The sequence below is a fragment of the Dunckerocampus dactyliophorus genome, chromosome 12 (genome assembly GCF_027744805.1).
Source record: "Dunckerocampus dactyliophorus isolate RoL2022-P2 chromosome 12, RoL_Ddac_1.1, whole genome shotgun sequence".
NCBI lineage: Eukaryota > Metazoa > Chordata > Actinopteri > Syngnathiformes > Syngnathidae > Dunckerocampus > Dunckerocampus dactyliophorus.
The window spans coordinates 4783991-4797467 of NC_072830.1; the positions used below are offsets into that span (position 1 = coordinate 4783991).

Sequence of the window (13477 nt, forward strand, 5' to 3'; positions counted from 1 at the left end):
ATCTGTAAAAAAAATCAAAAAATCAATCTTTACACATCATAAAAAATAAAATAAAAATTTGATCTTTAAAAATATGAATAAAAAATGTAAACTAAAATAATGGCACCATATAATAATGGTTAGTTTTAATTAAAACTAAAATAAAAGTAAAATATTGGACAAAGTATGAAGATTGTAAATATTACAAATAAAATAAATAATTTCAAAAAACTCCCATGAGTTCCCTGTCAAAGGATGAATCTGACCCAACAGTTTTGATGTTTAAGTAGTTGAGAGATTTTAATAATTACAAAAAAAAGGTGCAACGCAAATCTTAATGAGCAAACGTGGGAGAAAAAAACAAGACACATTCTGGTCTCTAAAGTGTCGGACCGAACATAAACGACAGAAATGGTGACAGGGTGAAGTAAGCGTTGAGTCATTGTGTGACAACGGGACAATAAAACCTACTTTCCATCTTTCACATGATGCTCCTCCGCTATCGGGGGAAATTCCACTAAATGCTCCAGCGTTGGTGGTGTAGTGTGTGCGTGTGTGTGTATGTGTGTGTGGAGTCAGCATGCAGGCCTGCTTCACGTGGTTCGCAAAGGTGAAAGGCCATTAGGGCAAAGGCGAGTACAAGACTCCTGCTCGGAGTTACTCAGTAACTGGAACGCTCTTCTTGCCGTCGCTGTGCTGTTTCTGTGCAACCATGCACCACCCCCAGCACGCACGCACGCGCGCGCGCGCGCACACACACAGGCTGTATGAAGACGCAATAGTTCAGTTCATTTCCTAAGAAACAAGCAAAACACTCCAAATTGGCAAATGAGTGAATGAACTCTTCTCTCTGTCAAAGTAATAGGTAAAGCTGGATGGTACTACACAATATGAACCAGCAGAGGACAGCAAAGGAAACTGACATTCCGTCAGAAATTGCATGCAAACGCTGATATATGAAAAAAATGGTTCAAACCAGGCAACATAATAACATAAAAACAAAAATGCACATTTGACATCTTTCTCCGCAGAGTCTCTGATAGTTTACAAAAGCAAACAACCCCCGCGGTCTCCAACTAGCGCCGGTTCGTAAAACATTGCTATTAACAACTCATTTATTTATTTCTTTAAGGCACGCCTGAAGTGTGAGGACTAGTTTGCGCTCTGTTTGTTTTCTGTTTATGCATAAATTATGCACTTGTGCATTGGCATGAAATGACTCATGAAATGGCTCACTCGCACGACTTTACACCTTGTGAAGTAGTGTTTATCTCTAGTGCATTACAATAGTACGCACGACACGCATTGTTACCACCACTTCCTGCATCCGTGAAGCAGTCGTGGTCCCACTGCATCCCGCATGACACCACGCAACAGTAGGCATTAGCTTCATTAATTCCACAATTTGCAAGGAACTTTAAAGATGTTGAACTCCAGAGAAAGAAGCTCATGCAATAAAGTAAGGTCAGTCTATACAGTATTTTCTTGCAGGTAGAGAATGTGCAAAGACCAGGAAGGAGGCAATAAACTAGAAAAAAAGAAAAGACACCGACAGTGTGGGAGAGGGAATTGCTTATGATGAGTTATTAACAAAAATTCACAAGGAGGACCCAAGACAATGTAGAAATTACCTGAGAATTCCCCCCGAATAAGCCATTCATGTGAATGGTGCAAGCTTTGATACACACAGCCCGCACAGTTTACACATACTTCACACCAATTTACTCTTTACTTGGCACGCCGAATTGCGTACCACTGCAGGGACAAAGTGCGTGAAATTGTAAATGAGGCTATACTCTCTCCGTGTCCTGGGTCTTCCCCAAGGCCGCCTACCAGTCAGATGTGCTCTGAACACCTCCCCAGGGAGGCGTCCTTACCAGATGCCCGAGACACCTCATCTGGCTCCTCTCAATGCGGGGCAGCGCTTTTCTGCATGTAAAACTATTATAAAAATGTGTTTTGTATTAAAATGTATGACTTTCTGGAATGGATGAATTGTATTTACATGATTTCTTCCATTTGCGTACGTTTTGGTTAGAGTTGGAGCTTCTGCAACGCTCCACTGTATTGTAAAGCGTAGCAGTCCGGATGTTTGCACCTGTAAAAGGCCCGCTGGGGTCCCTTGGCGTGGGCTGGCTTGTTTGTTGTCCCTGAGCAGGAGCACATGAAAGTGGGGTGACCGGGTCATTGGCCGTGACCTCGGTGACAAGCAACAGGCCCGCCCGGGTACGCGACTCGGCGCTGTTCTTTTCGCCGGAGGACAGGCGTCACGGGACAGCGCTTTGAAGCGGTGAGTAATGATTGACAGCAGTGTTGGATTACTCACACGTTAGTCACAGTGAATTTGTGACATGTTCTTGTTCCAAACTCCATTAAAGATCCTTGTGTGAATATTCAAATGTGTTCAAAATGAGTCCACTCGTCCTGCTTTGCTCTAATCAGTCTTGCGAGGTGAGGGGGGGTATTTACGGGTCAGTACGACGCAACAAGGGGAGCGTTTTTGGTCATTAGCGTCAACATTTCAGGGCCCAAAGGACGTGCTTGTGTGTGTTGTACAAAGTGTTCACGGCAGCAAAAGCAAAGGCGTTTCTTCTGGGAGGAGAAGCGAGCACAATGATGCACACATGCAAGCATTCTGGGCCACTGTCAAGAGAAGGGGGGTCTTTTCCAGAAGGGCGACGGCTGGCGCTCCATCATTGGCTAATCTTTGCCCGCGGGGAGCCAGTCATGTGTGCGCTGTGCTCTCAACCCACCACTAAGCAAACGCCAACGTCTCTGATAGGCTTTGTTTATCAGGCCACCTGGACATGCATCTGGTCAGCCCAGGGCCCGGTCCTCGGCGTCGCCAGATGGACCCGCATTAATAACGCCATCGTATGTGTCAAAATCACCAGCGCAGACGACTCTGGAGGCAGCTTTCTGAGGTGGCGGCGGCGCCGTACTGTATGCTTGCCAATGGATAGGGCCGATGGGAACGCGGCAGAATAAGAAAAGACAATTAATTAGTGTGCACTTGGGTTTCAGGTCACTACTTCACAGTGTCCCTCTTCCTGCGCTAATAGAGCCATTACATAATGGCCTCCACTGAGAGGGTAGCTGACATGAGGTAACCATTCCCCAAAAACAAAAGTGGAGAAATAATTACAATGCGGTGGAGAGCGTATTTGTGTAACATACAAAGTATTGTCAGGTAAAAAAAAAAAAAAAAAAAGCAATAACAGTCAGAGATCATATAAGGATATGTCGGATGACACATTAACAGCACGCAGCTTTATAGTGCTCCTGTTTGGACATGTCCTGCTGGCACAAAGTCCATGGCTTTTTCGTTATTGATTTCCCAGAACTTGTTTTTACATTGTCTTCAAAATCATTCATTCATTTTTGGTTTGTTTTGAAACTCAGCAGACACAACATTTCTACCCACTCTTCATACGACCTCATAAGGAAGGGTGTCCAAACCTTTTCTAGCGAGGTACACATAGTGAAAAATGAAAGGATGCAACTTTGCCACTTTGATATTTTGTATGATATACTGTAGTTCATGAAAAAACTGTATCTCAGCTTTGAGATATAAGAAAAAAGACTAAATTATGAGCCTAAACTTCGCTCTTCTTGTCCAACTATTTGTACTTTTTTCTTAAATAACCTTTGTAATTTTTCTTCTTGTAATATTAGGACTTTATTCCCATAGTATCTGGACTTTACCCCCTTTACCCATAATATTAGAACTTTTTCCCCAACCTAATTTTCCAAAAAGTACAACTTTATTTTGTTTGTTTCTCTTTTTACAAAAAAATAACATTTTTTTTCTTTAATATTTCACATTTTTTCTTTAATATTTCCACTCTATGCAACTAAAAAGACATTATTTTATTCTCGGAAAATTGACACTTTTTTTTGCATTTTTTCCCCCTTAATATTTTAACTCCTAAAATTAGAGCTGTTTTTTTTTCCTGTTTTTTTTTTTTAAATACACTTTCACAACTATTTAAACTTTGTTCATGTTAATTTGCTTCTCGTAATTATGACTTTATTCCCATAATATTTTGACTTTTTCCGCTTCCACTTTTTTCTTTTAATATTTTGACGTTATTCTTGTAAAGTTACTGCGGATTTTTCCATCTTTGCTGTTGTGTCTTGTTAATGTTGAGCGTGCCGTAGGCCGCAAATGTCCCTCGGGCCACACTTTGGACATCATTGTCATAATGTAACCACTAATATTAAATAGAAACCTAAATTTCTAAAAATTTGAACTTTATTTAGTTTTGTTTGTTTCTCGTAATATTTAAAATTTTAAACAACACATTTTTTCTTTAATATTTCAACTCTATGCTACTAAAAAGGCATTATTTTCTCTCATAATATGACTTTATTCTTGTAAAATTAAAATTTGAACTTTGTTCTCCTAAAATTACAGCTGTTCCTCAATTTTTCCTTTGTTTTGTTCTTGTAAATTTTCTTCTCATAATTATTAATTCCCATATTTTGATTTTATTCTCGTAACATTCTTTTTCCTATGGAGCCCCGGAGGGGACATGGACAAAAAAAAAAAAAAAAGTGTAAATTTTTTTTTTTTAAAAAAGAACGAACTTTAGCGTTCCCTCGCAAAACTCTTTTGCGAGATAACGTAAAAGAGACTGCGGTAAAGTTAGAAACATATTCACATATTCAAACTTCCTTTCCAACCGTGGCAACACAGATAAACAGCTACAACCCAGTTTTTATCACAACGTGTCGTCTTCTGTGCAGTCTGACTCATATTGATCTCGAGGAGAAGCCGGCAGCGAGACCGTCTACAAATGTCTTCTTCAATATTATGGCGGTTGGCATCAATGTTGACAACTCCTCAGTAAGAAAAGTAGCTATTGGCTGGAAGGCCACAGATAACGCCCTGTGTGAAAAAGTGATTGCCACCCGTTAATAATAACGTAGTTGAGATCAATTGAGATCCATTAGCCTGGAAATAGTTATAAAAGATATTTCTAAAGCTTTGGGACGCCAGCGAACCACAGTGAGAGCCATTATCCACAAATGGTGAAAACATGGAAGAATGGTGAACCTTCCCAGGAGTGGCCGGCCAAAAAAACAAAACAAAACACTGCTGAATAAAAAGAACATTAAGGCTCATTTCAATTTGGCCAGAAAAGATCTTGACCTTTGGGAAAATACTCTGCGGTCAGACGAGACAAAAGTTAAACTTTTAGGAAGGTGTACATCTTGCGTAAAAAGTAATGCCACATTTCAGAAAAAGAACATCATACCAATAGTAAAATATGGTGGTGGTAGTGTGATGGTCTGCTGCAGGACCTGGAAGAGTTGCTTTGATACATGGAACCATGAATTCTGCTGTTTCTGAAAAATCCCTGAAGGAGAATGTCCGGCCATTTGTTGGTGACCTCAAGCTGAAACCAACTTGGGTTCTGCAGCAGGACAGTGATCCAGTACACACCAGAAAGTCCACCTCTGAACGGCTGAATGGACCAAAATTCCTCCACAGCGCTGTAAGAGACTCATTACAAGTTATCACAAACGCTTGATTGCAGTTGTTGCTGCTAAGGTTGGCCCAACCAGTTTTCAGGCTTAGGGGCAATCACTTTTTCACACAGGACCATGTAGCTTTGGATTTTTTTTCCCCCCTTAATAATAAAAAGTTTCCTTTAAAAAAAAACACATTTTGTGTTTAGTTGTGTTGTCATTGACTAATATTTATATTTGTTCGATGACCTGAAACATTTAAGTGTGACAAACATGCAAAAAAATTAGAAATCAGGAATGTTTTTTCCACAACACTATGTATCAAATGTTAATTGAACTCTAACACACTGACAAGCATACGACTAAAAAAAAGCATACTTTTGTCTATTTAGCCAATATTTTCAAAAAGTGAGTTTTAGTGCATCCAGATGACATTTGAATAATAAAAGGCTCCATACTGTCTTTTAACCCAGATTCCTGGCAGTGTTGTGCTTGAACGGGCAAAGGTGGAGTGATATGGAGCGCATGATGGATGTTTGCACCTCTAAGTGGTGACTCCATCACCTGTCGCATCTCATTAGGAGGAAGGACCTGTCATGTGTACCGCTGCCGTGCGAACTCACATACGCTCAAGGCCCTATCTTACACAACAAGCCTGCTGCTAAAATGTCCTCCCGCTCTCGGCCATGGGGGGCAGAAACACCAGATATTCCGGTGTCGAATGGAGCGGGACTGGAAAACAGAGAGAGAGAGAGCATCTATTTAAAGGTGTCCTGAGCGCCATCCAGATGCTTAGGCATCCCATGTATTCCCAGAACCCCATGTACCGGCCAATGATATCAGAGCAACATCCGGCGAACTAGAGTGACCCTTGGCAGGTCCCGCTGCCATGAGGCCTGATGTCTTAACCACACACTGGATTCATATTCACTTCTTTTCTCCTGTTTCATGGCCCCTTGCACTCTGCACTGCATGCGTGTGCACCATGTTTGTGTGACGCAGTTGTGTCGCCACCGTTACGCCGAAGCACCAACTTCTGACAGCTGTAAATTGCCACACAAACATTATGATAGTTGGACTAGATGATAGACACATATACACCACGTCATGAAATCCCATACAAGAGTGGCATCCAAATAAGGCTGGCTTTACAAGGATATTAATGCAGTTTGCAAAGGAAGAGGTTTTGATAAAGCTCTTGTCCTGGATTTTATTCAACATTGGTATATCTAATAATGTGGCCGATGATGTAGAATGTCATTTAGTAATCATCTGACGGCAGTTTAGTCTGATCTGCATTTTGGCCAACTTTCTAAATGTAATGTTTTCATAAATGAAAGGCGGTTTTGAATGTACAAACGGTGAGCATTACAGAGACAAAACTCACTTGGACTTACCTTGGTAAAGGCCCTGTCACACCTTGACGGTTTTGCCAGCGCATGCCCGACGTGATCATTTTGATGGCATACGTTGAACTGTCGAAGTGTTTTTCAATTTTGGGCGTATACATAGCGTATTCATAACGACTTCGACGTATACATGACGTATTAGTAACTTATATAGAACGTTTCTATAACTTATAGACAACTTATACCATTGAATACGTAGCGTGTTGCCGGCGTTCACAACTTATGCCCAACACCAGTCTAACTTATGCAAACCGTGTGGCAGCGTATGGCCGATGATGACGTGCCGTAGCCTATAAAAAGGCTGCCGCTTGATGACTCAAATCATAACCTCACTAGACATCGCAGTGTCAACATCACCATCATGTCGGAGAAAATTTAGAAGACCGCTGCCAAGAAGTATCAGGGCAGTGACGGAGGGATCCATCACCACCCACAGCCTCCCCCTCCCACTCTCACTCTGATGGCGATGACGCGGGTTGTAACGCCTCTCAGGCATCATCAATGGTATCGGAAGCTGCTTCCCCAGTTGCCTCCATCTCCACTCAGCCAACCCTTGCCAAGAAGAGAGCCAAGAAGACACAGTTTTGTCCCAAGGTATGTTGACGTATTACGACTTGTGCGTAACTTACAAATAACGTGTGTGAACGGGCGTCAACGATCGCATAACCTATTGCCCGCGTATGTGGGATATATGAATCATACGTTGACATACGTCGAAAAGTTTTGTGCATGCACAAAATTTTTGGACAACTTGGACGTACTACGACGTATGCACGTACGCGTGCTTCAGCGTGCTCTTAACTTACCCATAACTTATTCGACGTACACCAGCGTATTGGCCAAATTTTTCATACGTTGGCGTACGCTGGCTAAATCGTCAAGGTGTGACAGGGCCTTAAGGTAACAACAGTGTTTGCCCATACAGTCATACAATGCAGCCTGCCATATAGACAGGACATGTGGCGCTACATGTTGGCCCTGGCTTATTAACACATCTTGATGGGACTGTCAATGTAGCTCTACGTTTCAACTGCGTGCAGTAAATGGCATTGTAACTTAACACCTCATACGCACCTGGTGTGGCAGGAGGGATCAATGTCTAGCAAGTACACTCCTGTCAAAATGTTAAAACCAGTCAAAAAATGTCAAAAATGTACATTTTGCACTGTTTAGAGCGTAGTGTTGTCTGACAGTGTTTTGTCAGCCCTGAGATGTTCCACAGTATTTCATCCCCGAAACATCATCTTCCTGACCACTTTTACACATGGAAGAATGACCAAAAAAAAGTATTTTTTTTCATTCAGCACAAACATCTGTTTTATGTCAATGATAGAAAAGGTCTTTGCGGTGTATTAACGCAATAACAATATTCCCGAGCTGCCACAGACAGACACGTCTCTGTCGGACATGACTCACGTCCCCACAGAAACCCCACCTAAGTGGCCACATTTGTCCACGTCTGTGTTATTACACATGACAACAGTCTTTAAATAACCTGCACGACGTCCCGCGCTGCCAGAAGTCTCTCTCTCTCTCACGAGAGCAAGGCTCGAACCTGCTGGGGGGACCTGGGTACCAGGTGCTCGGGGTCTTTGTAGGCATTAGCTGGGCTGCTCAGTGCCGAGTGGACCTCCCCGTATGCCCGACACACTAGCTCAGTGGACTGGTAGAATATCTGATCCCTGTGGGTAATGGAAATATGTTTACAAAGTTGAAAACATTGGAGACTTGACATTAATATACATTATATTAATTCATGTCAGTTTATTTAATTAGAAGCTTTTCTCAGGTTGATATCAGTTTTCTTCCTACTAAAAGGGCTTTTGATTCATGTTTGTTGTAATAAATGAGTGTCTGAGTGTGTACTTCATTATTGATATATACTGTATCTATATGGCAGGGGTCACCAACGTTTTTCCTTGTGAGAGCTACTTTTACAAAATGAAAATGGCCAAGACCTACGTACTCATTTTTGTAACATTTATTTTCAGAGCTTATTTTAAATCCAAACAAAGCAAATATGCTTGTTTTACCAGAACATGAACAAAATGCTGGTGTCCACAACTCACATGTTGTATTTCAGAATGCATTTCTTTCTACTGTTCTTTCATTATTAACTGAAAACCTGAATGAAAAGTAGGCTTGCGGGCACCTCATGTGGTCGTGGGGGGCTACCTGGTGCCCGCGGGCCCCACGTTGGTGACCCCTGCTATATGGTAACATAGTTGTGCAAATGTGGGTAATTTCTCATTTTAGCCAAGTCTAGCAGGAGTTTTTGGGGATGATGACAAAAATAGAACACCCCCTCCTGCTGTCTGTTTTTTTTGTCAGGAGTTTGAAAATGTCGATGTGTTCATATTTTTCAACATTGCAAGACAGGCCATTTTTCGATATTTTCTTGGAATTTTTCTGTGAATAATGCATGAATTTTATGACAAAATTGTGTCAGTTTGGCCTTGACGGAGGTCTGCACTCTACTGATTTCAGTTATCTCTGCCAAGGAGGTTATTATGAGTCACACTTTGCTTGTTTTTGTCATTTTAAGGATTGTGACAAAAAAAAATAAAAAAACAACAAAAAACACAAAGGTCACGTATAACTTTGTGGCGAGGTGGGACATTTATTTAATTTTGGTGCATATGTGGATAAAGGGGTAGATTTTGACTGGAAAAAAAGACATTCCTATTATTTGTGTGCGGCAGGAGCGTGTGTGTGATGGATTTGTGTGTCCACTCGGCGAGGACGTGAGCGCTATAGGGACTGTGGCGGTGGGGGGAGGGGGGATGATTTCAGGGAACGGACAGGAGTGAGAAATGGACCAGAAGGTAATTAATGGCGTCCTGCCCATTAGTCCTCCGGCGTCCATTAATAGAGAACATTAACCTGAGGTACAGAGTGCTCCTGACTTCCCAGTAAACGTGACTCACAGCACGCGGCAGCTGGATGGAGCTAAAAGCATTTGTGTGCTCTCGTCACGGAGACAAACACCCAGCTCCAGCCGCTGAGAGCTCACTCGCCGCTGTCCACGCAAAACAAAGCCGCTGCCACTGCTGCCATATTTAATCGAGTGCTTTGTTGCATCTGAGAGCTAATGAAGGTCACAAGGTCAACTCCCCGTGGTTATTCTTAGCACCAGAGCGGTGCGACTCACTTGATGGCAGCGCTGAGCAGGAAGTTGAGTTGCGGCATCACCAGGCTGTCAGGCGACGACAAGTAGCGATCAAACTGGACCTGTTTGCACACCATGAACGATGACACACACACAAGCCAGAGTATAGTTTGTACAGTGGTGTAAAAAAAGTGGTTGCCCCCTTCCTGATTTCTTACTTTTTTGCATGTTTGTCACACTTGTTTCGGATGATCAAACTGATTTAAATATTAGTCAACGACAACACAACTGCACACAAAATGCAGTTTTTAAAAAGGAAACTTTTTATTATTAAGGGAGAAAAAAAATCCAAAGCTCTGCTATGCAGGCAGTTTTTGCCCAGTGTCTTTGTTATGGTGGAGTCATGAACACTGACCATAACTACAATAAGTGAGGCCTGCAGTTCTTTGGATGTTGTTGTGGGGTCTTTTGTGACCTCTTGGATCAGTCATCGCTGCGCTCTTGGGGTCATTTTGGTTGGGCGGCCACTGTTCCATGTTTTCGCCATTTCAAGATTCAAGATTCAAGAGTTTTACTGTCATATGCACAGTAAAACAGGTAGTTCTGCTATGCAATGAAATTCTTGTTCTGTTCATTCTCCCCAAAAAAGAAAGAAAAAGACAAGAAAATGAATAAGAACATCAGAAAAAAATACCAACAAATTAAGCAACAACAACAGAAGAGACATTAATACAAATAAATAAATAAATAAATAGTGCTATCAGTGTGTGCGTGTGTTGCGTGCGGCGTGTGAGTGCTTTGTTGAGAAGCCTGATGGCCTGTGAGTAAAAGCTGTTCGCCAGTCTTGTGGTCCTGGACTTCAAACTCCTGTAGCGTCTGCCTGACGGTAATGTAATGGCTCTCACTGTGGTTCGCTGGAGTCCCAAAGCTTTAGAAATGGCTTTAACCTTTTCCACACTGATAGATCTCAATTACTTTCTTTCTCATTTGCTCCTGAATTTCTTTAGGTCTCGGCATGATGTCTAGCTTTTGAGGATCTTTTGGTCTACTTCACTTTGTCAGGCAGGTCCCATTTAAGTGATTTATTGATTGAGAACAGGTGTGGCAGTAATCAGGCCTGGTGTGGCTAGAGAAATTGAAGTCAGGTGTGGTAAACCACAGTTACGTTTTAATGGGGGGAATCACTTTTTCACAAAGGGTTTTTCCCCCCCTTAATAATAAAAAGCTTAATTTTAAAAAAGCATTTTGTGTTCAGTTGTGCTGTCGTTGACTAATATTTACATTTGTTTGATGATCTGACACATTTTCAGTAAGTGTGACAAACATGCAAAAAAATAAGAAATCAGGAAGGGGGCAAACACTTTTTCACACCACATGCTTGCATAAGAACTTACCATGGCTGCTTTCACTGAGGAGACGTCCATGCTGGGCAGGAGGGACAGAGGTCCCTGAACACAACATGAAGACACAAAACACATCTTACGTCATCTTTCCATCAATGCTGCTTTCTAGAAAACTAGAAATTTGGAGAAATATGGCTTTGGAAAGAAGTTTGAGATTCTAGATGTAAACTCGGTTGGGGTACTTAACCTGACCTCATGCAACCACGGCACAAAGACACACTAAATAACAACAAAATACTTTTTTGTTAAATTATATCTATTACAAAAATGATCAAGGCTGCCTTGTTGTCAAGTCAAATTATCTCCTCACAAACAAAACAAGCATTTGCTTATCACAGTCGTCAGCCATGTTTTTTGTTGTTGTTTCACTGGAACCTTGTCAGGTCCGAGTGGAATATTTCCTACTTCCCGGCAGTCTCGGATGCAGCATAACATAAAACGCAAAGACGGATATTAGGACAACTTGGTTTAGTCCTTTGGTCTGCCTTAAAACACCTGAATTCCCAGCATTAAATGCCACAAATTGAAGGTGGTCCAAGGGTCAGACCGGCAAACAACAATAATCTACGTGGCTGCCGTCTTTCAGCCTCGTATCGCAGAAAATGTCAGGGCACCAAATGTTTAAAAGATAGTGAAAGTCAACCTTGAAGGCCGAGAATAGACGCTCGCACAGACTTGATCTTCTCTATTTTGGGAGAGGCCGAGGCCACCCGAGGAGAGGATGACAGTTCACGACCGAGCTTTTGTGTCGGGCTTGCGGCGTGGCGGGGTGGGGTGGGGCGCGTCCCGGCGTGAACCGGGCCCTTCAAGGCTCGCATGCAAGGCCACAAGTATGAGTGTCAGTCAACAGTGGCAGAGGGTGCTGGAAGTTCCAGTCTGCACAGGATGCTTGAGTTGGATTCATAACCCGGGGAATACAAGTACGCAGGACAGACGCTGGCCATATGGTCACCATGGCGACACCTATTTGTTGACATACATTACAAGACTTTTTTATTTGAGTATCTTGCAATATAATGTTTCTTTCTTTTTCATAATTAATTCACTATTTAATTGTAGCCATTATCTTTTTCTGGTTCTGGTGCGCTAAAGTGAGGCGTGTAGTTTAAGCTGGCAGATATGGTTCCTTGCCCCATAAAAGGCAACGCATGTGAATAGTTTAATAGCTAACAGGAGGCCGAGTTTGCTGCAAATCCAAACATCGATCTGGATACAAGGCGACATAATGTAATAGGATGCAACATTAGCACATAAAAGAAGTATTTCATGCGATGTAATCTCTGGACTTGCTAAATTGTTGCCAAATGCACAAGATATTTGATGTTTTTTCTATAATGCCACTTTTAAAAGCGAGGAATATGTTGATGTTGTTTTGTTGAAAAACGTCTGCCTGTCATTTTTGGAAGTGAATTTATCAAAAATTGTAGCCAGAAAGCTGCCCACCATCATAAAAACTGGGGCTGTCAAATGAGTAAAATTTTCAATCAAATTAAGCAGTTTCCGATTAATCAATCATGATTAATCACCATGTGCCAATATGTGTGAAATATGCCCATTTTTGCTGTATTCTATGAAGAGAAAAAGAAATGACAGCTCAAAACTACATATTTTTATAATAATAGAGAATTGTGGCTTGACATGATGCGCATGCATTAATGACGGTAAAAATTTTAATATAATTATACAAATAAATTAGTTACTGCAGTTAACATGCTATTTTTGACAGCCCTATTAAAAAGTGTTGCTGCAGTGTTTGCCACCGGTCTGCAATCTATTTGTGGTGGTGGTGGTCATCGTCTAATATGCAAAGACAAAAAGTGAGACAAAAAGTGATACGTTTACAAATACAAACACAAGGTCCGGCTCCTTGTTGAGAAGAAAATCCAAAAAGTCGCTACAAACAGAATCTAGAGGGATCTGAATACAGTAACACCTCATTTATCACAGATTTATTATTTATAAATGAAATACTAAAGTAGTTAGAGCATAGAAAACCTGTTTACAACCTTCTAAACACAATTTTTAACATTATTAGAGCCCTCTCAACATTAAATAACACCCCTATAGTCACCTTTACCAATTATTACCCAATATAGTAGACA

The 13477-nt window shown here is 41.5% G+C and overlaps 1 protein-coding gene across 2 annotated transcripts in view; it reads right to left on the reverse strand.

The window, feature by feature from the left end:
• Positions 1-252: 252 nt before the first annotated feature.
• cog6 (component of oligomeric golgi complex 6) overlaps positions 253-13477 on the reverse strand; it is a 38803-nt gene continuing 25578 nt past the window's right edge. The window contains exons 17-19 of one of the 2 annotated variants that reach the window (XM_054794239.1): positions 11367-11420; positions 10015-10094; positions 253-8545 (exon numbers count right to left, since the gene is read on the reverse strand). In XM_054794239.1, the coding sequence (XP_054650214.1) occupies positions 8398-8545; positions 10015-10094; positions 11367-11420 (282 nt within the window). In that variant the 3' untranslated portion in view covers positions 253-8397. Of the gene's footprint in view, positions 8546-10014; positions 10095-11366; positions 11421-13477 lie in introns of those variants that run through there. The other variant, XR_008573152.1, reaches the window with a different exon arrangement.